Source organism: Mirounga leonina, unplaced genomic scaffold (genome assembly GCF_011800145.1).
Source record: "Mirounga leonina isolate KUSES-001 unplaced genomic scaffold, KU_Mleo_1.0 Mir_447, whole genome shotgun sequence".
Classification (NCBI taxonomy): domain Eukaryota; kingdom Metazoa; phylum Chordata; class Mammalia; order Carnivora; family Phocidae; genus Mirounga; species Mirounga leonina.
This window is the reverse complement of record NW_023270757.1, coordinates 5,236,826-5,263,053: the sequence shown is the minus strand read 5'-3', so window position 1 is coordinate 5,263,053 and position 26,228 is coordinate 5,236,826. Positions and strand designations below refer to the sequence as shown.

Sequence of the window (26,228 nt, the reverse complement as noted above, 5' to 3'; positions counted from 1 at the left end):
AAAGAAAGAAAGAAAGAAAGAAAGAAAGAAAGAAAGAAAGAAAGAAAAAAGAAACTTAACTTTACAAAGGGGGAAAAGAATTTCTCTTTCTGCATTTCATTATAAATATGAAGCTGAGTTGCAGCTATGGCAGGGATTAAACTCTAGGGTAAGCATTTAAAAGAAAAATTGTGTATAGTCAAGGTTAACAATGAACAAATCCTGTAAATTACCATTATATAATAGAGTACACATGGCTTTGGATATAATCTCACAGAGGAATAGGTACATAACAAATGCAATATGTGCATAGTGATGTCTGGTGTGTAATTAAGAGTACATATGCAGGGCGCCTGGGTGGCTCAGTTGGTTAAGCGACTGCCTTCGGCTCAGGTCATGATCCTGGAGTCCCGGGATCGAGTCCCACATCAGGCTCCCTGCTCTGCAGGGAGTCTGCTTCTCCCTCTGACCCTCCCCCCTCTCATGTGCTCTCTCTCATTCTCTCTCTTAAATAAATAAAATCTTTAAAAAAAAAAAAAAAAAGAGTACATATGCAGGGGCGCCTGGGTGGCTCAGTGGGCTGAGCATACGACTCTTGATTTCAGCTCATGATCTCAGGCTGGTGAGATCAAGCCCCACCTCAGGCTCTGCACTCAGCAGGGAGTCTGCTTGAGATTCTCTCTCTCCCTCTTCCTCTGCCCCTCCAACCCCCCACCACACCCCTCACCAGTGTGCACATGCATGCGTGCTCTCTCTCTAAAATAAGTAAACTCCTTTTTTAAAAAAGAGGACATATGCAAAATGTTTTTTACAATTGTGTATTATTGAATTTGTTTAACATAAATGACTAAAGTATTTTACTCACCTGCATATAGTCCTCAGCTACTATTTTTATGGTGGTAAAATGAACCTCGCCAACCACTTAACATGTCAGGCACTCCAGTCCTCTGGTGCCAACCCTACTTAATCTATTGTAAACAGAACAATATCTAGGATGTGCCATTTTTGCAAGGGAATAATTTTACACAAAACAAACAAACAGCAACAAACAGAACCAATAGGCTGAGTTTTAACATTTTAAACAATTTAATTTTGAAACTTTTGAAATTTTGAAATCACTAGTAGAGGTATTTTAAAATGAAAAGAAACACAGCTTATAGCCTCTTCCTATGAATAAATAATTACCAAGTCCATTGAACAACATCCAGACACTATACTGGACTCTTGGATGCTTTTTTCTAATTCACAATCATAAAAAGTGAGCTTTTCACCTCTACTATTACTACTACTACTATGTTCTCATAATAATAGTAACAGGTAACACCACTGAGTGCCAATCCTTAACATGTATTAACTCATTTAATCTTCATAGTGACCCTATTATTATTTCCAAATTAGAAACCAAGACTCAGAGATTTAATTAAAATATCCAATATCCCATAGCTGTGCCTCAGTTTCTCCACCTGTGCAACTGTTTTAATACCACTTAATTTATAGCATTGTGAGGTTTAACCGAGATAATGTACTTAATGCACCTAACACCGTGTTAGCACAGCAAATACTAATGAACAATTTTTTCTGTTATCATTGAAGTGTTCTTACAGGGGTGCCTGGGTGGCTCAGTCATTAAGCGGCTGCCTTCGGCTCAGGTCATGATCCCGGGGTCCTGGGATCGAGTCCCGCATCGGGCTCTCTGCTCAGCAGGGAGCCTGCTTCTCTCTCTCCCTCTGCTGCTCCCCTGCTTGTGTTCCCTCTCTCGCTGCCTCTCTCTGTGTCAAATAAATAAATAAAATCTTTTAATAAATAAATAGTGTTCCTACAGCTGAAAGTCTCCTGTGCAGCCTAAGGATGAGCAAAATGAAACCTCTTGCATCATCTTGCCGGACCCTCAAATTTTCCAGCCATTACAGAAAAATGGCAGAGTTAGCATTCCCTTTGGTAGCTCGCTCCAAAGTAATGCCTTAAAAATAGACCACCGATTTTCGTCACTTAACATGAGTGCTCAGAAGAGGCAGTTCCTGAAGAATACAGCTTCAAAGGAGACCTCAGATTGAGAAAACCCAAAGTTCAGGAGAGATAAGGAAGGAAGACTTGAGCTCAAGTGGGTTCCAATCCCAGTTTCACCAGTCACTAGCTCTGTGGCCTTGGGTGAGTTACTGTCCTTCGCTGTGCCTCAGTTTCCCATCTCAGTAGGTTGTCCAAGGATTAAAGGACATACTGAAAAGCACGTAGAACAAATACTGAGTACAAAACATTAGTTCTTGCCCTATTATTGTTGGGACTTGCACTCCTAAAGGCACCGTGAGTGGTACTCTGTGCTACCGCTTGGACAGCTGGGGAGTGGATAGGGCACAACACTTGGCACTAAAAATCCTGGTTCTACCTCCCTCCGGTTGATACGTCCTGGTGTTCCCAAATAGATCAGTCCACCACGCAAATCCATGCACCAAATCCACCCTGTTGCCTATTTTTGTAAATAAAGTTTTATGCGAACACTACCACACTCAATCATTTACATATCGTCTATGGCTGCTTTCCTTTTACAACTACACAGCTCAGTGGCTGCAAGTGAGGCCAAATGATCTCAAGCTGAAAATACGCTCTGGCCTTTTACCAAAAAAGTTCGCTTATACTTACACAAATGGGTAAAACATCAAATTTCCTTCCCTATTCCCCTGGATGTTTTGAGGACAGAGTAAGAAATAGATGTGAAAAAATCTATAAAATATAGGGATTATTTACCAAAAGCCCACAGCCTTCAAGCTTTAAATTCAAGAGGGAAATAATGCTCAGAACATGGGCTGTAGAGTCCCACCATCATCTCCATCATTTATTAACTATGCGTGTCCTTGCGGAAGTTACTTACGAGTCTCTGAGATTCATATTCATCATTGTAAAATGGGAACAGCAACAGTACCAAACTTGTGGGGTTGAAGAATTACACAAGATGTATGAAAGGTTTAGCTTGGTATCTGGTCTATAAGTACTCAATAATGTCACCTCTCGTTAAATTATTACTTTTGTTGTTAATACTGCAGAGAAAAGTTATGTGTCCAAATATTGGACCACTCAGACAGTACTTTGCCTCCCAGGGTATCTACCCTCATGAAAATTATAGGTACTAGCAAAGCAGAGATGCTGAAAACTGTAATCTGTGCTTTGGGGGCATTCTAAGGGAGAAAAGGCTAAGACTCCAACTTACTCATTTCTCTCAAGACTAAATTCTCCTTCAGGGCCTGGGTGGCTCAGTCGGTTAAGCATCTGCCTTCAGCTCAGGTCATGATCCCAGCATCCTAGGTCTGAGTCCCGAATGGGACTCCTTGCTCCGTGGGGAGCCTGCTTCTCCCTCTGCCTGCTGCTCCCCCTGCTTGTGCTCTCTTGCTCGCTCTCTCTATCTGACAAATAAATAAATAAAATCCTTTAAAAAAAGAAAGAAATTTTTAGCAAGAAGCTAAATGCCTACCTACACATTTGAATAATGTAGAGAAATAAATTTTATATTATAAGACATTAACTGTATCAATCCCATCATAAGTGAAACGCTGACATGTTGGTTTCTAACAAGAAGCAACTGAAGGGTGCCTGGGGTGCTCAGTTGGTTAAACATCTACCTTCAGTTCAGGTCATGATCCCAGGGTCCTGGGACCGAGTCCTGTATTGGGCTCCCTGCTCAGTGGGAAGTCTGCTTCTCCCTCTCCCTCCACCCCTCCCTCCTGCTCGTGCGCTCTCTCTCTCTCTCACATGCTCTCTCTCTCAAATAAATAAAATCTTTAAAAAAAGAGGAAGCAATTAAATATGGAAACTTACTCAAAACCAGAAGAAAGGAGAGGCTGCCAGAAGGAATTAGTAGAGTAGATCATATAATTAGTATTGAATATATTATACATCAAAAAAAATTTTAAGAATTTAAAATTCTAAACATGTAAAAGACAAAAACTAAAAATCTGGTAAAACTAATGCATTAAAGGGGCGCCTGGGTGGCTCAGTCGTTAAGCATCTGCCTTCGGCTCAGGTCATGATCCCAGGGTCCTGGGATCGAGCCCCGCATCGGGCTCCCTGCTCAGCAGGAAGCCTGTTTCTCCCTCTCCCACTCCCCCTGCTTGTGTTCCCTCTCTCGCTGTGTCTCTCTCTGTCAAATAAATAAAATCTTTAAAAAAAAAAAAAAAAACTAATGCATTAAAAAAGAATTTGAAATACCTGCAAAGGGGTACCATGGAGCAGATGCATTTGGGGCTGAGGCAAATGTTCAAGATCTCAATTATAGCGGTGGTTAAATGGGTATACACAATTATGAAATTTAACTTGTACATTTAATATGGATGCATTTTAGTGCATGCAAATTATACCTCCATAAAGATGGTTTTTAAAAGAATTTGGAAAAAAGCTAATATAAAAAATTTTCATATGAAGTGTTAAAAATCTGGATGCTGATATCATAAGAAGGGTATCATAATAATGGTGTCAGTTCTGCAATACTCCATATGTGCCAGGCACTGTTCTAAACGCTTTTACATGTATTAACTCATTGGTTCTTCTGAACAACCCTCTGAAGTGGCTTAGTATTAACCTCCACTTTACAAATGATGAACATGGACACAGAGAGGTTAAATAACTTGCCCAAGGCCACAAAGCATCTAAGTGACAGATCTGGGATTTGAATTCAAAGTTCAACTTCAGAATCTGTGATTTTATTCACTGTCATTAAAACCTTTAACACTGGGGCGCCTCGGTGGCTCAGTCGTTAAGCATCTGCCTTCGGCTCGGGTCATGATCCCAGGGTCCTGGGATCGAGCCCCACAATGGGCTCCCTGCTCAGCAGGAAGCCTGCTTCTCCCTCTCCCACTCCCCCTGCTTGTGTTCCCTCTCTTGCTGTGTCTCTGTCAAATAAATAAATAAATAAATCTTTAAAAAAAAAAAACCTTTAACACTGGGCACCTGGGTGGCTCAGTCGATTAAGCATCTGCCTTCGGCTCAGGTCATGATCTCTGGGTCCTGGGATCGAGCTCCATGCCAAACCCGCCCCCCCACCCTCCTAACCACCCCCACCCCGTGGGCTCCCCGCTCACGAGGAATCTGCTTCTCCCTCTGCCTCTTCCCCCCCACCTCGTGCTCTCTTCTCTTGCTCACTCTCTTGCGAATTAATAAATGAATAAATCCTTAAAAAAAAACCTTTAAAACTGCTTCTGACAAATTTTGTAAATTCAACAAACTGTGCCATTTGACAAAATGACCCTCACCAAACCCAACCAGAGCTATGGAGATACAAATTCTCCTCCCACCATGTATGTCACTTGCAGACTTAGGTACATGGTTATTTTGTTCTGTGTCTGAGTTCCAGGAGGCATAAACCAGAGCACCAAGAAAGCACAATGCCTACACATGGCAGCTGCACCAACACTACTACATGAAAGAATAAAGACACAAATGAGTGGATCCAGGAATGAACAAATGCATTTGGTTACACCTCGAGCATCACTGTAGATAGAAATTTTGTTCATCCGTATGTGTATATATATGTACACACCAGTTAAGTCAATGTAATAGCTATTCTTTTTTTTTTTAAGATTTTATTTATTTATTTGAGAGAGAACAAGCTAGAGACAGAGGGACAGGGAGAAGCAGACTCCCTGCTGAGCAGCAAGCCCGATGCAGGACTCGATCCCAGGACCCTGGGGATCATGACCCGAGCCAAAGGCAGATGCTTAACTGACTGAGCCACCCAGGCGCCCCTGGGCTATTCTGATTAATAAGGTACAAAACTGTTATTGAACACATCAAATCTCTGTCACTATGAGAATATGTAAAATATTTAGATGTTTATACACCAAGCATTATACTTTGCTTTTTAATATATTGTCTCATATAAACCAGATAGCATTGCTCTAAAAGAAGTGCAATTATCATCTCAGAGCTAATAAATGGTTTATACACAGGCCTGACTCCATAGACTGGGCTCCTATTCATCATGCCAAGAAACCTGATAAGTAGTTCTAAAGGAAAACGGGATTTTCCTGGACAAATTAAAGCTGTGGAATTGGCACCGGAATATACATATATATGTTCCTGTGCCACATTATATATATATATAGAGAGAGAGAGAGAGAGAGAATAAAGAATACAAACACAAATTCCTGTACATATAGGAATTTATTTTATGATTCAGTTACATTTTTCAATTGGAGAAATAAGAATAAATTCCTTAATAAATGATGCCAAGTTTATTGGTTTTCTGTTGGGACAAAAATAAAATTAAACCCACACACAAATTTTGATATAGATTAAATATATACACACACACACACGAGAGAGAGATAAATGTATGGAAAATATATTCTTTTTAAAAATTTTATTTATTTGACAAAGAGAGAGACAGGGAGAGAAGGAATACAAGCAGGGGGAGTGGGAGAGGGAGAAGCATGCCTTCCGCTCAGCAGGGAGCCCAATGCGGGGCTCGATCCCAGGACCCTGGGATCATGACCTGAGCCAGAGGCAGATGCTTAACAACTGAGCCATCCAGGTGCCCCGAGAATATTTTTTTATAATCTGGAAATAAGAACAATCTTTCTAAGACAAAAACCCAGAAACCATAATGAAGAGAGTGAAAGATTTGGCTACCTGAAATTTTTAAACTTCCAAAACAAGCATATGGCTAGGAGAAAATATTTAAGACTTACCAGACAAAAAATTACTATCCATAATAAATAAAGAACTCTTACAGAACAATAAGAAAGAGACAAACAACCAAAAAGCTCAATAAAGGGTGTGAAAATACAGTTCACTGAAGAAGAAATCCAACAGCCAATAAACTTAGAAATATGCACCTAAAAGGGGCCCCTGGGTGGCTCAGTCAACTGGTTAAGTGCCCGACTCTTGATCTCAGCTCAGATCTTGAGCTCAGGGTCCTAAGTTCAAGCCCCATGTTGGGCTCCATCCTGGGTGTAGAGTCTACTTAAAAAAAAAAAAAAATGCACCTAAAAAGTAGTAGCATTTTGTCCATATGACTGACAAAAATGTACAAGATTGATAATATCGACACTTGGCAGAGATGCTGGAAAGTGAACATATATCTTTGCTACAGTCTATTTAGAAGTCAGCCTTACAGTATCTATTTTAAAAATTAAATACATATACATTGACACAGCAATACTACTTCTAGGATTCTATGCTATTACAATATCTATACACATGCACAAGGGTCCATCTATTATGGAACATATTATATCGGGAAAAAATTAGAAAGTACCTAAATGATCTTGTATACAGAAATAGTAAATAAATAATGGTACAGTTACATTACCCAATTCCCTTCAGTCATTATATAAAGAATAAAGCAAACAGTGGAAATATCACTAAGATATATTAAATGAAAAGCCTAATCCCAGGAAAGGTGTATAGTATATACTTATAAAAACCCTAATGCTGATTTCTTCTGAGAAGAAGGGAGGGAATGGTATTAGGAAAGATCACGTTTTGACTTCCGCATCATTTAGATCTTTTGTAACAAGAATGCTTTTATGCATTATTTGTATAATGTAAAAAAGAATGAACAATTAGAACAATATAAAAAAAGGTTAAAGTATTACTTCAAGATAAGCAGTTTCAACATACCTAGAAAAAAACTCCTGCACAGTAAAGTCACATGACATTTTAGCTGAATTTGTTTCATAACCCATTGCCTCCATGTCCAGGATAAATAAACAGCACTTTCAGTCCCTAGATAACTTTTTTTAAAACTCTTTATTTAGAAATAATTTTAAACTTAAAGAAGTTACCAGAATATGAATAGTCTGCTCAGGTCAAGATCCCAGGGTCCTGGGATTGAGCCCCACATCGGGCTCCCCTCTCCCTCTGCTGCTCCCCCTGCTTGTGCTCTCTCTCTCTGTGTCAAACGAATAAATAAAATCTTTTTTAAAAAATAAAAATAAAAGGATAAAGTTTCTCTGATGTTTCCCCACAATTAGATCCAGGTTAGGCTACTACAGAAGGGACACTGTGTCCTTGTCAGGTCATTTATATCCAGAGGCAAAGATGTTCGTTCATCTGCCATCACTGGTGATATTAATTTTGATCACCCAGCCAAGGTGTTTGATTTCTCCACCGCACAGTTACTATTTTGTCTGGCAATTAATGAGTTTGTGGTGAGACAGTGTAAGACCATGTAAATAGGGGCGCCTGGGTGGCTCAGTCAGTTGAGCATTCAACTCTTGGTTTTCAGTTCAGGTCATGATCTCTCAGGATTGTGAGATCAAGCCCTGGATTGGGCTCCGGGCTCAGGGGAGGAGACTGCCTGATATTCTCTTTCTCTCTCTGTCCCTCCCCCCACTCATGCTTGCACTGGCTCTCTCTCTCTAAAATAAATCTTAAAAAAAAAAAAAAAAAAAGACCAAAATATTCTAGAGAATATTTACGTAGTCTTTTTACCACGTAAAATCTATTTACCCCTAGATTCAGCACCTATGGTGACAGCTGCCTGACTCAATCTTTACTATGATGGCTACAGATTGATTTTCCAACTCCAGCACTCCCTCCTTGTACTGAAAGTGAAAGCCCTCCCATATCCCCCCATTTATCTATCTAGTTAGTTATCATTAATATGGGCTCATGGAGTCCTATTATTTAAAATGAACTGTACACATCACTGCCCTTAATTATTTTTGTGCTCAAATTGTCCCAAATTTGGCCTAGGCAACTTTTAAGCTTCTCACTCTTTATCCCCTCCAAGCATATTCTAATACTTAGAACTTGCTTATAATAAGAATTCTGTTTTGCTAAGGAATCTTACAAGGTTAGGGCACATCTAAATTTTAGCCATAATATTCAGTTATTTTTCTGATTCTCCTAATGACAACTGAGGTATATAGCCACTGACTTACACACCAATGTACATTACAAAATGGACTTTATTACAATGAGAATATTAAAGGTCTGCCTAATTTGCTGCCACCTGAAGCTGTTTCATTACCATTTCTTAGTTGTTTACTCATTGCTCCAAATACTTGGAGGGGAAGCTAAAGAACCTCGGCATTTACATCAGAATAATACACCTCTAAACTCTAAAGGTCTCTTTAAATCATTTTTTAATTAAGAGAGAGCTATCTATAGTGAAAACTGGCAAAAATGTGCAGCCAATCTGGAACCAAAAAACTGCCAAAATTAACAGGCTGATGGGGCGCCTGGGTGGCTCAGATGGTTAAGCGTCTGCCTTCGGCTCAGGTCATGATCCCAGGGTCCTGGGATCAAGTCCCTCATCGGGCTCCTGACTCAGCAGGGAGCCTGCTTCTCCCTCTCCCTCTGCCTCTCCCCCTGCTCATGCTCTCTCTCTCTGTCTCTGTCTCAAATGAATAAATTTTTTGTTTTAATCTTTAAAAAAAAAGAAAAATTAAGAGGCTGAGAAGCAGCTAGAGACAACAGAAGAAACCAATCGTAACAGAGTTTTGCCTGGGTCATAACAGACATTCGAGGAACCTCAATACACTTTACCAAAGAGGAGCTCCTGAGAGCCTTGTAGATTTGCAGCTACAAAGGAAGTGAACCGATTCTGGGTGAAAATTAAGCTGTACTAACTAAGATATACCTGTACAGGAGCCAGAAGGCTGAGGCCATTTTCCTGCCCCTTTCTGACCTTTTCTGCTGTCAAACACAAGTGAGGAAGCTGAGGTAGTTTATATACCTTTTTTTTTTAGTAGGCTCCACACCCAGTGCACAGCCCATTGCAGGGCTTGAACTCACGACCCTGAGATCAAGAGTCAGACACTCAACCAACTGAGCTATCCAGGCACCCTAGAAGCTGAGGTAGTTTCAAAAGCAATGCTCCAGCGTCCATTTTCCAGCTTCCTGTGTATAAAAAGCAGTGGCAATCAAAGCTTCTGGATTCTGGCTTCTTGATCCCTGAATGACAGCTACTTCAAAGTGCCATGAACATTTAGCTCTAGAATCGTCAGCCAAGGAGTATGAGCACCTCCCCTAGTGAGTCAGCTCTGGATGGGACTGAAGGTCATTCCTGGAGGCTCAGCCTAGAGCTGCTCCTTCAGCCCCTCTGCGCAGTTTATAAACACAAACTTCCCTTTTAAACTCATGTTACTTAAACGACCTACAGCAGTTTCTGCTTCCGGTGCTGAAACCTGATTGAGACAGATGACACAGAAGAAAATAAACAAGATAATACAGACCGTGATCATATCAAATAGGAAATACTCAGGATGAGTAACAGAGAAAGAGAAAGTCTGCTTTGAAGACAGAACCTCAGGAAAGCCGCACTTGGAACGTGATCTTTAAAGTGAGGATGGAAAGTAAGAAGGAGCCGGTCATGTGAAGGGCTGGTTGAAGCCTGCCAGGCTGGAGAAACATGCAAGAGCACCATGGTGGGAAAGAACAGGGCATGTTCAGGAGATCTACTGGAAGCTAGGGTGGGTAGAACAGCAGGTGAGCCAGAGGAAGGCAAAAGCCTGACCACACAGACCACAGGAAGGAGCATGCACTGTATTCTAAACATTCTAGAAAGTCACGGAAGTTTTAAGCAGGTTGGTAACACGTATTAATGTTTGTGAATGAGTATGAGGGCTGCAGAGTGGAGTGGGCTGCTGAAGGCAGAGGGAGCAGGCAGACCAGTTAGGATGCTGTCCAAGAAGGGAGGGCATGAGAAGACGGTGGTGTGGATGGAGAGAAGGAGCCAGCCTACAGTAAGGAGCCAGGTTCTGGAGCTAGATTTGACAGGACTAACTGATGACAGAAATGTGGAAGTAAAAGAAGGGGAAAGTGAGGGGAACAGAGATGGGGAATCGTGGATGAGGCAGAGGGAGGGCTGGTTTGGTTGGACAATGCCATTTTAAATTGTTCCCCCAGAGCCTTGTGTTTGCTCTTGAAATAATTACAGAAAGGACAACTGTCTCCACATTGCCACAATTGAAATGGAATGCTTTGTGGTCTTTAATAAAGGGACAGGAGTTCATTTAAGCATGTCACATGTCCCTGAGGGGAGCTTAATCGCCTGTCCCGTGAAAACTGCTTCCCCAGGCATGCAGACCCCAAGTGGGACTGGTCTTGTGTATATCTAAAGGGGGGACCCTTACTTAAATTCAAATGTAACCTCCTCCTCTGCAAACTACAAAGGGAGGTAAAAAACAGGTAAGCCTTTAGAAGAAGAAAATGATTCTTTCTAAGATAGTAGCTTTACTTTTTAAAATGCCAAATATAATTAGATACATTTTGATTTATGGAGCCTCATGTCTTAGTAAAGTCATCTCAACTATTTATGAAATTAGAGTAGATGTGCTTTAAGTTTGATGAAAAAGAATTCCATGGATCTCAATGTTTTCCATTTGGAAAAGCTGGAAGGAATACCACACACACACACACACACACACACATACATGCTATTATTACTAAATTAGCAAACTGTTAGAAATGTGAACAGCTCAAGCTTCTAAGAGCATTAAGTGTATGAATAGATTATAGTCATCCTCATTTTGTGAACATTCCCTATCTGCCCCAACCAGACAGCATGTGCTATTTCGCGCAGCCCCACTGTGGGAGCAGGAAACTATGGCTCCAAGTGCCTGGCCCTTGGTTACCCGGCTTGAGCCACTTCTCCAAGGCCCCACCCAGCACCTCTGTGAGGTGGGCATTAGAATTCCCATTTGCTGATGAGAAACTGAAGCTCACAGAGGATCAGATTAAGTAACTTGCCCAAGGTCACACTGCCAGCCACGGGCAGAACCCTCTCGGGTGATATCTGCTAACCTGCAAGCCCACCTGTATTCTTTCCCCTCTCTCTCACATGCATTCCTTTTCTTTTTTTTTAAGATTTTATTTATTTATTTTTGAAAGAGAGAGAGGGCCCGAGCCGGCGGGGTGGGGGTGGGGGTTACAGAGGGAGAAGCAGACTCCCAACTGAGCAGGGAGCCCGATGCGGGACTCTATCCAGGACCCTGGGATCATGACCTGAGCCGAAGGCAGACACTTAACCGACTGAGCCACCCAGGCACCCTCTCACATGCATTCCTAAGAAGAGACACACAAATCTGAAATTCAGGGACACCTAAAAAGAGGCTGATTTCATTTGATTCTTTGTCCCACTTGAGACTTTAGCTATGGGGACAGTCCCTTTTATTCAACTGCTTAATGGCTTAGAAATGCAATCGCTTGTTTATTCCTCTAGCAGGAGTTAAACGTATTGCATAAATAGCTTCTGCCTTGGGGAATGAACTAGAAAATAAGGAAAAAACTTTATCCATGTACACTACACATCTGCTTTCCTGCAAACAGCACAAATTCTTCATTTGGACAGGGGTAATTCATGCAGCCCTCGAACCTCTCTTCTGATGATGTCACAGTGTAAGAGCCACGTCAAGTGCTGACCAAAATGTGCCCTGTTAGGGGCACCTGGGTGGCTCAGTTGGTTAAGCATCTGCCTTTGGCCCAGGTCATGATCCCAGAACCCTGGGATGGAGCCCTGAGCCCCATGTTGGGCTCCCTGCTCAGCGGGGAGTCTGCTTCTCCCTCTGCTTCTGCCCCTCTCCCCAGCTTGTTCTCTCTCCCTCAAATAAATAAATAAAATCTTTTAAAAAAATGCATCCTGTTCTCCAGTCCTGTCTTTTGATGCCTAACACTTTTGCATTATCCTTATCCTATATACTGGCATCTCATTTTTATTTCTGCCTGAGAAATTTTATCTACTTCTGGTGATTTTAAATTGTTCAATTATTTTAAATGTTAAAAGTGTATTGAGATAAGAGCAAATGGGTACGAGGAATCTTTATGGGGTGATAGAAATGTTCTTAAATTGGATTGGGGGGCAAAATGGATGAAGGGAGTCAAAAGGTACAAACTTCCAGTTAAAAAATAAGTAAGTCCTAGGGATGTGAGGTACACCATGGTGACTATGGCTAATAATAATATATTGCATATTTGAAAGTTGCTAAGAGAGTAGATCTTAAAGGTTCTCAACGCAAGGAAAAAAATGTCACTAATGTATGGTGACAGATGTTAACTAGGCTCATTGTGGCAATCATTCTACAATACGTACAAATTATCAAATCATTATGTTGTATACCTAAAATGAATATAAAGGTTTATGTTAATTATACCTCAATTTCAAAAAAACTCGATTGTGATGATTTGTGCATAATTCTATAAATCTAGTAACAATCACTGAATTGTACACTTAAAAGGAGTCAATTTTATGGTATGTATTTACACCTCAATAAAGCTGTTTTGTTTTTCAAGTGTACTGAAATCAGGCCAATAGACTGTGGAGGCAAATTCTCCTTCCTGGTTAAGATAAAAATACCACTCTGTTAGAAACCCCTGAAGGGAGTTCCTTTTCTGTTCTCCGCTGGAAAGAAGAACCACTCTCTCCCTTAGGAACAAGGGGACGGTTCTGTCCCATCCCTGGCAGCCAAGAATGCTACACAGTTATTGAACACCTGGAGGGGAGGGAAGGAGGGAATATCTAGAAAGGCTGGAGGAGGAGAGGTGCCCACAGGTCTTAACCAGTGAAGAGGAACTGGCCAGGTGAGGGACAGCATTTTAAAAGCGGGGACTGACCTTTTGGGAGCTGGGGAGCACACGGGATGGTTCAAGCACTTCAGCACTGTCAGTCTCGTTAGGAATGCAAGCTTCTGGGAGCCACCCCAGACCTACTGAATAGGACTGGTTCGGGGGCATGGGGGGGCCTCGGAATGTGCGTCTTAACAAGTCACTCGCTCCCTTAAGCTGGGGACCTATGCACACTAAAGTGTGAGAACCGTGAGCTAGGTCCTAGGGAAGGTCTTATATTATCATGCTAAGGTGTCTGCATAATACCTCAAAGGCAATGAGAAGCTGTGAACAGATTTTAAACAGGACTTGAACTTTAGGAAGAGCAGTCTGGCATGGCACATTGCCGTGGGGTTGAGCAAGAACCCCAGAACCACCTCCAGGGCCAAGAGTGCTCGCATACACACTGTCACCTCCTTTACCTTTTAACTTCTTACACTAAGTAAGCGAACACAAGTCAGTCTCCTGTTAACATTGAGGTGCTACATGAGAAGGCTGCAAAGACTGGTACAACATTCTCCAATGTTAAAGGGGGGACCATCCTGCACAGCAAAATGTTTGGAAAAACCAAAGGTTATGTAACATTTATGTGTCGATGGGGAAATGCCATTTTCAAAATATAACTGATACTGCCAAATGCCTCCCTGACAAACATTAACACTGTTCTGCACCGAGCCCCTGTTGACCACTCTCCTTTGTGGTAAGTGGTTTCTGATCCCTCCTCAGGAGAGTGTGAAGACTACAAACTCACAGAATTGACCCGGCTGGAGTCTTGGGATTGACCTGAGAGCTAACTGCTTCTATCCTAAAGGGATCCACCTGCTGGACGGGAGTTGCGCTGGAGCCTGGAGGGGCCGACCTTCACACAGCCGGTTCCTTACCGTGCTCGGAAAACAATGTCAAGCATCTGCATGCGAGGTCTCCACCACAACAGAGCTAAGAGCCAACCTTTGCACCCCATAAGCTAAGCACTTTATAGGGCTTTAACCCCCACAATAGCCCACTGAAGTAGGTTATATTCTCTTCATTTTACAGATGAAACTGAAGCTTAATTTATCCAAGGCTGTACATGGAGGAGCAGGGATTCAAACCCATGTCCGTCTAACTCCAGGACTTGTACCATACCATCTCATGGGATGTGTCAAACAGATTTATATTTTTTCCTAGTTTTTGATGCCTATATGAGTACTAAGGAAATAAGCAAATTTAATTCATAAGGCTTACAACACATTATAAACTTGCACATAGCCCCTGAAATCACCTAGTACAAGGGTCAGCAAACGTTTTCCATAAAGAACTGATAATTATATTTAGGCCATCTGGGCCATATAGTCCGTGTCCCAACTATTTAACTCTGTGATTATAGTGTGAAAGCAGTCACAGGCAACACCTAAACAATCAGGCATGGCTGTGTCCCAATAAAACTTTATTTGTGGGGCACCTGGGTGGCTTAGTCAGTTAAGTGTCCGACTCTTGATTTTGGCTCAGGTCATGATCTCAGGGATGTGGGATCGAGCCTTGAGTCAGGCTCTGTGCTCGGTGGGGAGTCTGCTTGAGGATTCTCTCTCCCTCTTCCTCTGCCCCTCCACGTTCTCTCTCTCTCTCTCTTAAACTCTCTCCCTCTAAAAAAACAAAACAAAACAAAAAAAACTTTATTTACAAAAACAGGCAGGAAGGGGGCAGAGTGCATTTGTCCTTCTGACAAAGTCTGCCACTCTCTGACCTAGTGGGAAGGGTACTGAATGTAGAGTTAGAGCACTTGGCTTCTAATGCCAATTCTGTGCCTGAGTGAGTTGAGTGACCCTGGGCCAGTCACTTCCTGTTTCTCGGACGTGGGCTTACATAGAATTTCCTTCTCAGTTGGCTGCAAAAATAAGGTAAAACTATATTTGAACACACATTTGGGTAGATTCTTCATTAAACTCATAAATAATGAACAGTGGCAGCAAGGTCTTAAGGTAAAAGCATATGGAAAGAGAGAACTACCATTTTTGGAGTAATTCTATACGCCAAGGGCTTTGTCAAGTAGACTCTTATTTCAACCTCATCGGCAACCTTATAGGGTAGGTATCATTATCTCCATTTTATAAATGAAGAGCATCAGACAGGTTAAACAGCATGCCCAGTAACACAGCAAATGGGAAGCTGGCCCTCTTCAGAAGCTCAATACTACTCTGCATAGGGAGTAGCTGCTCTTGGGCAATGAGCACCCCATCAATGATTCCGCACAGATGATGACACATGAGTGCTTCTGGGAGAGGTTTTGGAGTCAGGCCCCACTCCCCTCTCTTCAGGAATCTCCCACTCGGTCATCTGTCTTGCCCACCTCCTTTCGAAAAGATCACACCCCATTTGGCCTGAAAAATGATGTGAGAATCTGACGTTTGTTTCCTTTAGTTCTGAATGGAAGGAACTGTGGCTCATGAGTTGAAAACAGACCAGGACCCCCAGAACTCTGGAACAGAGCGGTCTAAGGAAGCAGAGAGGGAGAAAAGGACTAAGGGGACTCCCCGAGAAACCTGGACTGGTCCTGCTGAGTGCACCAGAGTGGTGGGTCATGTGGTTCTGCATCTCAGAACTTTGTAAGAATCTATGTGACGAAACATAAGCCTATGGAATTAGTCAGGCACGTCTGACTGGTCTGCCTCTTTAACCACTGCACTGCAGTTGACAGTCATTAGTTTAAAATTTCCAAGAATGAGTTGGGAAAGGAGAAAGGGAAACTAAGATAGAACTGCAGAATCATCATTGCTTCCTTTACTGGAAGGCGGAGAGAGAGAGAAAGAAGGAAGGGAGGGAGGAGGAAGGGAGGGAAGAAAAAAAGAGAAGGAAAGACCTTCCCCAAATATGGAAGGATACATGTGTCTCCCCACTGTCAAAAAAGAAATGAGAAAAAAACCAAACCCAAGCTCCTTAGCTGAGCACTGAAGGTCTCTCAGAACCTGCCACAACACACAGTACGGCTCCCCTGCCCCGGCCCGCAGTTCCCACTCACCCTCTGCTTAGCACCTCCGTCATGCTTCATCCATGCCCGAGCATGTTTCCTCGGCTGCTCCCTCTGCTTGAAGGAATGAAGGTATGATCCGTTCCACTGCTGCCTACTGAAATCCACCCCTCACCATCCAGATTAACAGCCACTGTCTAGATCACAGATGTCAAAGTTCAAAAGAACTTCAGAAAAAGATGGTCAACGTCAACTCGTTCCCATTACCTATGAGGAAACTGAAGCCCAAAAGGCTTAAGGGACGTGCTCTAAGTCACCCAGCTGGGTAGCTCCAAGTCACACAAAGATTTGGTCAGGAAGCCAACTCAGCTGACTTGCGGGTAGGGGCACACCATCCCCATGATGTCCTGATGACTGCCCTGTGAAAAGTCCTCACCTCTTCCTAGGAGCGCCAGGGTGCTTACACTCTGTCTAGACTCTCCCCCATTTCAGGTCAGAGTTGTGTGCGTGTGTCTGTATTCCCAGGTATCTGCTCTGTATCTTACCCATCGTGTTATCCCACTGCTTAGTTACCCTGGCATACAGTCGGCCTTCAGTGGGCTCTAACAGGCACTGGACAAACAAAACAAAACACCAGAAAACTACCTGCCTCCCCACCTCAGGTCCCGTCTCCCTCTCACCAGCCTTCATGCACTGCCAGAGAGAGCCCCCCCAACCACCTGCTGATCTCTCCATACCGCTCCTCGATTAAACCCTTAAGTGCACACAATGGGATCCACAATTTGGCATGGAAGACTCAGACGGCCCTTCCTACCCTTCCAGACTCGTTCCCTGCCACCCAGAACACCACCAACTCTCCCTCACCTCTCTATATTATGCCTGCCGTTGCTTCTCCCTGGGACACACTTCAAGAGTTCCCCTGGTTCCCAACTCTCTCCTATGCAGCTGACCCCTATTCATCCTGTTAAGATCCAGATTTTCTAAGAAGTGGCCTCCTCCAGGAAACCATCCCTGACGCCCAATGTCCTCCTTCGGATGAGGTGCCCTCCTCTGTGTTCCCAGAGCACCCTGGTAGCCCTCCTTTATGGTTCTCAGCCCAGAGTATTATGTCTATTTGTCTATACCTGCTCCCGTTCCCCACTAGGGCATAACTTAGAGCTGGAGCTGTGTTTGCCCCTACAGCACCTAATGCAATAATATCTGACACATTAGACTGAATAATTCTTATTTACTAGCTGCAATCAGACCCAACAAATACATATATGTGGTATTATTTCATTAAAATATTTAAAAATATGTAGGCCCTATATACATGTCAGCATAATATCAGCAGTACTAAGGGGACACGTCCTCAGATCTTGGCAAAGAAGAACTTACTACATACCCAAAGTCTTTAGATAAAGAGTGTAAGTTGCATAATGGCATTATGAACTGCCAGGCATTCCACACTTGAGGAGTCCCCTTAGAGAGGTGTGACGACCCAACCAATACAGCCAACCAGTGAGGGTGTATGACCAATACCCACTAAGCATGTGAGTGGAAGAAGAGAGTTCTGACCCAGGCGGGGACCAGCAGCAAGCTCTGCCCAGGAAGCCTCACAAGCACCCGGGCAGTCCATGTATACATCTTCTGGAAAGTGAGCACATAGTGACTTCAGGAGACCCACCTGAGAAGGCCACTGGGGCCCCCAAAACTTGGGGCTAGGGAGATGTCAACAGATGGTTAGGTGGAAACCGTGAGCCTCACAGAATTCACAGTATCAGATTCGCACTGTGGGTAATCAGTAACAGGACCCTTGGGCACAGAACCAAGGTAAGAAGGCAAACAGCTAATGCCAGGAAGATCTGAGACCTGCCTCGAGAGAGAGCATACCTCTGCTACTGGACTTGAAAGGAAGGAAGGGGGTATCTAAGTACGAAGGGAAGGGGAAGAGAAAATGAAGGCAAGTTTCCCTGAGAAGGTGGCATTCCAAGTATAGATGGCATCTCAGGAGACTCAAGAATGAACATTTCAGGAAAACTGCCTGTTGGTTAACCTGAGCAGGAATGAGAGGCTGAGGGTATAAACTGATGCTATTTTTTCCTCCCACTAACCTGCAGAACCAATTTACAAACACGCTTTCTTAACCTGGCCCAAACTCATGCCCTTACAAAGGGTTCATGCTCCCCTTGGTAAGGAAAGTCACAGCGAGCCACAAGGGTGAGCATGTTCTATGTGAGGTCCTCCCCCATCCTCTACACCCACTCCTCCTGCGTTAACAGCACCACCGCCCAGCCACACAAGGAACCCAGGATTATCACTGAGCAGCTCCCCACCTCTCCCCATCCACTGACCCTCAAACTGGGGAAAAGGTCGCCAAGCCCGTTCCTCCTCCATGTTCTCCCTGACATCTGGCCTCTTCTCTGGAAGCCTGTGGTCTCTGCTCCACTTGAGTTCTCACCTCCTCCCACATTAACTGTTGCAACAGCCACTCGCCCATCCAGCTGCCACCTCCACAATCTGGCTGCATCAACTTCACCACATTTATTTTCCTAAAATAAATAACCTTACCCCACTTGCCTAGCTAAAAAACCTCCCAGACTCCCATTTTTTAGGAGATTTAACTCCTAAAAACTCCTTAGCATGATGTTCCAGATGCTGCACCACATGATCCAAGCTGGACTTTGCAGTCTCAGCCCTCACCAGCGCTCCCTCCCACGTGCTGAGTGTGTGCCCTCCTGAACCCAGGTGTGCTCTCATCCGTGCCCATCTCAACTTCCACCAAGCCTGCGCCTTATCCCACTTGCTCTGCCCAGCACAAGCTTGCTCACCATTCAAGACCCAGTTCAAATATCATCTCCTCCTTAAAGGCCCTGCCAGCCCCTAAACTAGGGTGGCATCCCTGTGTTGCACCTGTTGTCCTAGGGTAATTACGGAAAGCATCCATTTACTCTCATACTGCCGTGCTATGGATGATAAATCACATGGCTTTCTACCTTGACCCAAAGATAGAACTAGTTACTTGTGTAACTGTGTCTTTTGCTAGAGTGTATGTTCCTCAAGGGCAGTAATGCGGTCTTATCTTAGTGTGCACTTAGTGTGTACTTCCAGCATCTATGGACTGGTAGCACCTCTCAGGTGCTCAATGAACAGTGGTGCAATGAAAGAACAAATCTGATTCTTAAAAAAATTGTAGCAAGCAGGGCACCTGAATGGCTCAGTTGGTTAAGTGTCTGCCTTCGACTCAGCTCATGATCCCAGGGTCCTGGGATTGAGCCCCGCATCGGGCTCCCTGCTCCGCGGGAAGCCTGCTTCTCCCTCTCCCTCTGCTGCTCCCCCTCCTTGTGCTTGCTTGTTCTTGCTCTCTCTCTCACTCTCTCTCTCTCTGTCAAATAAATAAATAAAATCTTCTAAAAAAAAATTTAAAAATTACAGCAATCAATCTTATCTAAACTTCATCTAAAATTCCAATGGATAAATTTTCTAAATTAGAATTAGATCTGGGGCTCCTGGATGGCTCAGTCGGTTAAAGGCCTGACTCTTGATTTCAGCTCAGGTCATGATCTCAGGGCCTGGGACTGAGCCCAAGTCAGGCTCCACACTCAGCAGGGCATCTGCTTGTCCCTTTTCGTCTCCCTCTGCCCCCCGCCCACCACCCCATCCCTGCTTGTGTGTGCTCGCTCGCACACGCTTGCACTCTCTCTCTCTCTAATAAATAAAATCTTTAAAAAAAATTAGATCTAAAAAGAATCCTGAGCCAAAAAAATATATAAAAGTTTAAATTAAAAAATTTTAAAAATCCTGGGCCAAAAAGGCAGACCATGAAAGCATCTGCCAAATGAGCTATTTCTTTCTCCAACTCAGTGTTTCTCAACTTTTCTCATTATTGCCCTCCTAAGGAGCCCTATTAGACATTTTTTCCTAACCACAGCCACCATGAAATTTTAAAAGCACTGAGAGATATATATATGTGTGCTTTATACATTAAAAGAACTAGTATAAAGTTTATTCTTTCTATTCAATAATGAATTTGGAATAACTGAATAAATATTTTAAGTCAAATTAAAAATTTTAAAGCTGGGCGCCTGGGTGGCTCAGTCGTTAAGCGTCTGCCTTCGGCTCAGGTCATGATCCCAGGGTCCTGGGATGGAGCCCTACATCGGGCTCCCTGCTCAGCGGGGAGCCTGCTTCTCCCTCTGCCTCTCTCTCTCTCTGTCTCTTATGAATAAATAAATAAAATCTTAAAAAAATAAAATAAATAAATAAAATCTTTTTAAAAAATAAATAATAAAAATTTTAAAGCTATTAATATTTAACTTTATAACTATTTGCTGAGTAGCTTTTAATGTAATATATCATATTACACATGCAAATTTCTAATTTCTACATAATAATAGCAATGTAACCAAATTTTTAAAAGACATTCAACACTGCAATTTCTCCAGCAAAAGTAAAACAATTGAAAAATTATCTTCTTAAAAATTACTTTTTGGGCGCCTGGGTGGCTCAGTTGGTTGAGCGACTGCCTTCGGCTCAGGTCATGATCCTGGAGTCCGGGGATCGAGTCCCACATCGGGCTCCCTGCTCAGCATGGAGCCTGCTTCTCCCTCTGACCCTCCCCCCTCTTATGTGCTCTCTCTCTCTCTCGCTCTCATTCTCTCTCTCAAATAAATAAATAAAATCTTTAAAAAAAATTATTTTTTAGGGGTGCCTGGGTGGCTCAGTCGTTAAGTGTCTGCCTTCAACTCAGGTCATGATCCCAGGGTCCTGGGATCGAGCCCCGAGTCGGGCTCCCTGCTCCGCGGGAAGCCTGCTTCTCCCTCTCCCCCTGCTTGTGTTCCCTCTCTCGCTGTGTCTCTCTCTGTCAAATAAATAAAATCTTTAAAAAAAAAAAAAAGTTATTTTTTAGGGATGCCTAGGCGGCTCATTCAGTTAAGTGTCCAACTCTTGATCTCAGCTCCCCACGTCAGGCTCCACGCCGGGCATGGAGCCTACTTTAAAAATTTTTTTTCTTTTTTTTAAGATTTATTTATTTATTTATTTGACAGAGAGAGAGAGAGGTCAAATGACCCCAAAGACTATCAAATGTATATTAAGTGTTTAAAAAGTTCCCCAGCCGAAATAAGCCATTTTAGCCTCACACGCCCAATAAAACTGACAAACAGGGTCTTGTTCACTCATGGTATAGCACTTCAGCCCACTGCAGGATTAGGGACTTTCTACAAGTAAGTCAAGTGTACCCAGTCCACAATGCAGTACTTCCTACTTGCTTACCCTGCCTTGAGCTCTCTTCCAGAGTTCTTTTTTTTTTTTTTAAGATTTTATTTATTTGACAGAGACAGAGATAGCGAGAGCAGGAACACAAGCAGGGGGAGGAGAGGGAGAAGCAGGTTCCCCGCCGAGCAGGGAGCCCGATGTGGGGCTCGATGTGGGGCTCGATCCCAGGACACTGGGATCATGACCTGAGCTGAAGGCAGACGCTTAACGACTGAGCCACCCAGGCACCCCTATTCCAGAGTTCTTATACACATGTCCTATCTCCCTACCTAGCCAGAGAATCCTAGAGAGCTAAAACTGTGTCTTCTCCTTCTAAGGCACCCACCAAGTTTGAGCACAGAGCAAATGTTCAATAAATGTTTGCAAAATTTCTACCAATAGGAATGGTGTACCATGGAGGGACAAAAGAGAATTTGGCATGAGCAAAAAATTCTGTTTGTATTTTGCTCATCTCCTAGGACCAATGTAGTACCTTACATGCAACAGGAACCTAGCAGTTATTGAATTTAATAAATGAAAGATATAGCAAACACTGAGAAGTCATTAAGTGACATCATTTATGCTTTTATTCATTCATTCAACAAATGTGTATTTACCAAGAATCTGTGTGCCAAGCTCTCTGCTGTTCAAAACCTAACTTCCTCCACAGACCTAGAGTCCTCCTCCCTAGCTAATGCATCTCAACACTTCAGTTCACCTTGTAGACAGTGGGTATGGCTACGGTGGCTATAGGTCTCAGTATGCTCAGGACAGTCCCAGTTTACACCTTTTGTCCAAGTGTTAATTATTAATAGCATCCCGTTTCTCTCTCAACAATGCCCTGACATGACAATTATATAGCCCTAAGAGTACCAAATCTTTTTAGACAAGCAGACTAGGGATTCAAAAATTTCAATCCACATTTACTAGGTACTGCCAGTCTTGTTTCCTCATTTATAATACCAGTATAACATGGATTAAACTAACTGATTATACATAGGGAAGCAGTTGGGGATGGGCTGGAACATCATATTTAGATCATACCTAGAGGGCCTTGCATGTCAGACATATGAATACCTAACTTAATATACAACAGACAGCCATAAAACTTTTGAGGAAGGGAATGTATGTATAGTCAAAGCACGATGAAAGGTTTACTACCTCGATTACAGAAAAGAACTAAGACAGGTGGAAAGAAAAAAACAGAAGCCTCCAGGTCATACCAAAAGACAATCTAAAGCTATAAATAAAGAAAGGTTGTCATGGATGAAAATCGCAACAAATACGCTATTTCATCATCTGCCTTTACCTGTAGTGTCAAAGTTTCAACAATAAAAAGATGCAACTTAGCAAGCTCTAGTTCATTGCATTGTGGTCTTGGGGATCCTCAGTGCAAGGGACTGGCTGTAAGAAAGGTTTTAAACAGCCTGGCTTGCCCTCTTGCCTGTCAATCGTGTAAAGGAGCTGTAGTTTGGTTTTTGTTTCGCTTTTATTTTAAGGGCTACACTGAAAACACAGTATTCGCTGTCAGGAGTTTCCCAACATTAAAGAGATGGACAGGAATCTTAACCCGCCTCCTCAGATCTTCCACTATTGCATCATTTGAAACTAAACCTCCACCGGCAGCGACTTGTAAAATTCAAGTCAGGTAAAATGGCAGCAGCAGCAACTGTGGGTGCTGCGGAGGCTGCTCCTGCCGCCGGCCTCAACTTCCAGCGCAAGAGGGAGCGTCTCTCCGGGGCTCCCAAATGCTGGAAGCAACAGTCAATAAATCAACAGGTACAGCGCGCGCGCCCTAGGGTGCTCAGACCCCCGCGCGCCGGGCCGCAGGAAGAAGTGACTAATTACTTAAATACAGTCGAGAAGTCGGGAAGCCGGAGTCGGTTCTCGAAGCGCCTTCCCCCCCCCCCCCCCCCCAGTCCCCCACCGACACTGCGGACCGGCCCGGAAAGGCCTGTGCCCTATGGCCGGAGGAGAAAGCACCAATTCCTGGGCGGCTGCTCTCCTAGCCCTAGCCTAGCCCTCCAGCCCCCTCGGCAGCCCCTACCCTGCCCGCTCGTGCAGACACGCCTCGGGCTCCTTCTCCCCCACCCACACCCGGCTAGCCCCCTCCTGTCACCAACTGTAAGCCTGTCGGTTCTGCCACTTGGAAACTTCCATAGAAATGATATTCCACAAACCCCAGAGGGCCAGTGTCGGGACTTCAGGGTCGGACCTCAAAAAGCCCAAGCGCTCCTGAAGAAACTCAGAGTCCCGCGCTCCCGCGCGCTGGCACCCATCCACCCGAGACCCGACGTGGTGTCCTCGATCACCACGACCCCACGGTGCCGGCGCCCAGAACCTCCACAGCGCCTCCGCTCCGAGCGCCCCTCACGCTCGCGTCCGGACAGACCTCCCAGGCTGGGTGCCCCCACCCGCAGCCCCTGCCCCCTCCTCCGGACGGGAGGTTGCCTAGTCCCGCACTGGGGACCAGGGGGCGGGACCTTGGCCGTCCCTGCCGGGCTCGCTCATCCCTCCGGGACTCCAGGGGCAATGCCCGCACCCCCACGAGCCAGTACCTCGTCCGCCTCCAGCTCTGCTCCGTTGCCTACGAGCGCCATGTTCCTCCTCAGGCTGCCGCCACCCAAAAACCAAACTGGGAGCTCAGGGCCGACTCCGTTTCTCCGCTCGGGGCTCAGCCCAGCGCCAGCGAAGGAGGAAGGGGGCGGCCCCGCGCTCGGGCCGGGTCCCGGGCGGGGCCAGCGCGCAGCCGAGCGAGTGCTTTCCCCGCCCCCGGCGCCCGCGGACCTGCAGAGCATCCATTTCCCCAGCGGGCGCCAAGCGGCCCGGAGGACCGCAAGCCCCGCCCCCTCAGGCCTCGCCCCGCCCTCCCACGCGGCCCAAACTGAAGAGCCAACCAGGTTCCCTCAACGCGTCTCCGCCCCGAGCCGGCATCGGCCTCGGACTCCCTGTGGGCGGGGCCACCTGTGGGCGGGGCCATGTCGTGGGCGTGGTCATCTCGCGGGCGGGGTCATCTCGCAGACTGGGACTTCGGTAGTTTGGCCCACCTTTGGGAGAGTACTTGAGGGAACCCGCTTCCTGCGCTGTGCTGAGGGCTAGTGCTAGCCTGCAGCCGAGAGAACGCCGGGTTGAGATCAAGGTCAAGGCCACGCTACCCCTGAGGCGGATGGAAGCATCTACCTGGTCCTTGGGCCAATGCCAGTCCGCTTCCCTCGCCAGGTGGATACCCCGTCTCACAGATAGTGGGACCAGAGGGCAGCCCCTGGGTCACTCAGGATCGCCCGTCACCCAGAAACCTCTGTCACGCCACGTTCCCAAACACCATGGCGGATAGAGGTACGCTGTGTTTGCTTCTGTGTATGTTTGAAAAATTAAAGAAAATCCACGGGACAGATATTTATTCAACTTGGAGCTCCTCTACCCCTCCTCCCACTCCCCTGTCACGGTTATGTCCCCATAGCATCCCACACTGACCCCTCGTGTAACCCCAAACATATATATCTAATTCGTGCTTGAACTGTAAGCTCTATGAAGGTGGAGATGCTGTCCTCTTCAAGGCTGCATCCCCAGCACCTAGAACAGTGTCTTGCACATAATAGGGACTGAGTTTAGAAATTTATTCTTTTTTTAAATTTTTTAAAAATTTTTTTGAGAGAGAGGGAGAGGGGCAGAGGGAAAGGGAGACAGAGAATCTTAAGCAGGCTCCACCCCGAGCGGGATGGGGGCGGGGCTCGATGTCGACCTAAGTTGAAATCCAGAGTCCCCCCTCCCCTTTATCTGACTTAGCCGCTCAGCCTCCCCTAGAAATTTATTCGTGCTTCTAACATGTAAAATAATTAAACTATCTAACTAGGAAGTTAAAAGCTATGTTTTTTAGGGTTGGGGTATTTTTTGTCCACTTTATTTTACACACAATAAAATTCACCAAGTTTAAGTGTGTAATTCCATGACAAATGTTTACAAAACACCATCCCAATCATAATATAGAGCACCCTAAAAAGCTCCCTGCTATCAATTTCCTACCCCCACTCCCTTGCCTCTGTCAACCACTGATCTACTTTCTATCACCATCATTTTGCCTTCTCTAGAATTTCACATAAATTGAATCAGAGAGCATGTGGTCTTTGTGTCTAGCTCATGAAAGGCTATTTAATGGCCATCCAGTGATAATTATAAAAATAGCTAATATTTATTGAGTACTTACTATATGTCAGGACTATGCTGAGCACCACATACATATTATCTCATTTATCCTTCATAATCCCATGAAATAGGTACTATTATCAGTAAACTGAGGCTCAGAGAGTTCAAGTAACTTGTTTGGGGTCAGACAGCTATAAAGCAAATAAGGATGCCTAAACCTGAACTCCAGCAGACTGACTATAGGGGGTGGCTGATAACCATTGTCCTGTCTGGCCTCCAGCCACTCTGCCTCTCTTTCTCCTTGTTTCAGTAAACCAACTGCCTACACATGTCTATTACACACATTTTCAATGAGTCCCCTTTGCATCCTTGAAACTTGCTCTAAGATTTT

The 26,228-nt window shown here is 44.4% G+C and overlaps 1 protein-coding gene across 1 annotated transcript in view; it reads right to left on the bottom strand.

Annotated features, from left to right (window-relative positions):
* TTC39B (tetratricopeptide repeat domain 39B) overlaps window positions 1-24,495 on the bottom strand; it is a 118,392-nt gene extending 93,897 nt beyond the window's left edge. Inside the window, exon 1 of the mRNA XM_034987962.1 lies at window positions 24,253-24,495. Within this exon, the coding sequence (XP_034843853.1) occupies window positions 24,253-24,492 (240 nt within the window). The 5' untranslated portion in view covers window positions 24,493-24,495. The remainder of the gene's footprint in view (window positions 1-24,252) is intronic.
* Between the last annotated feature and the right edge of the window lie 1,733 nt (window positions 24,496-26,228).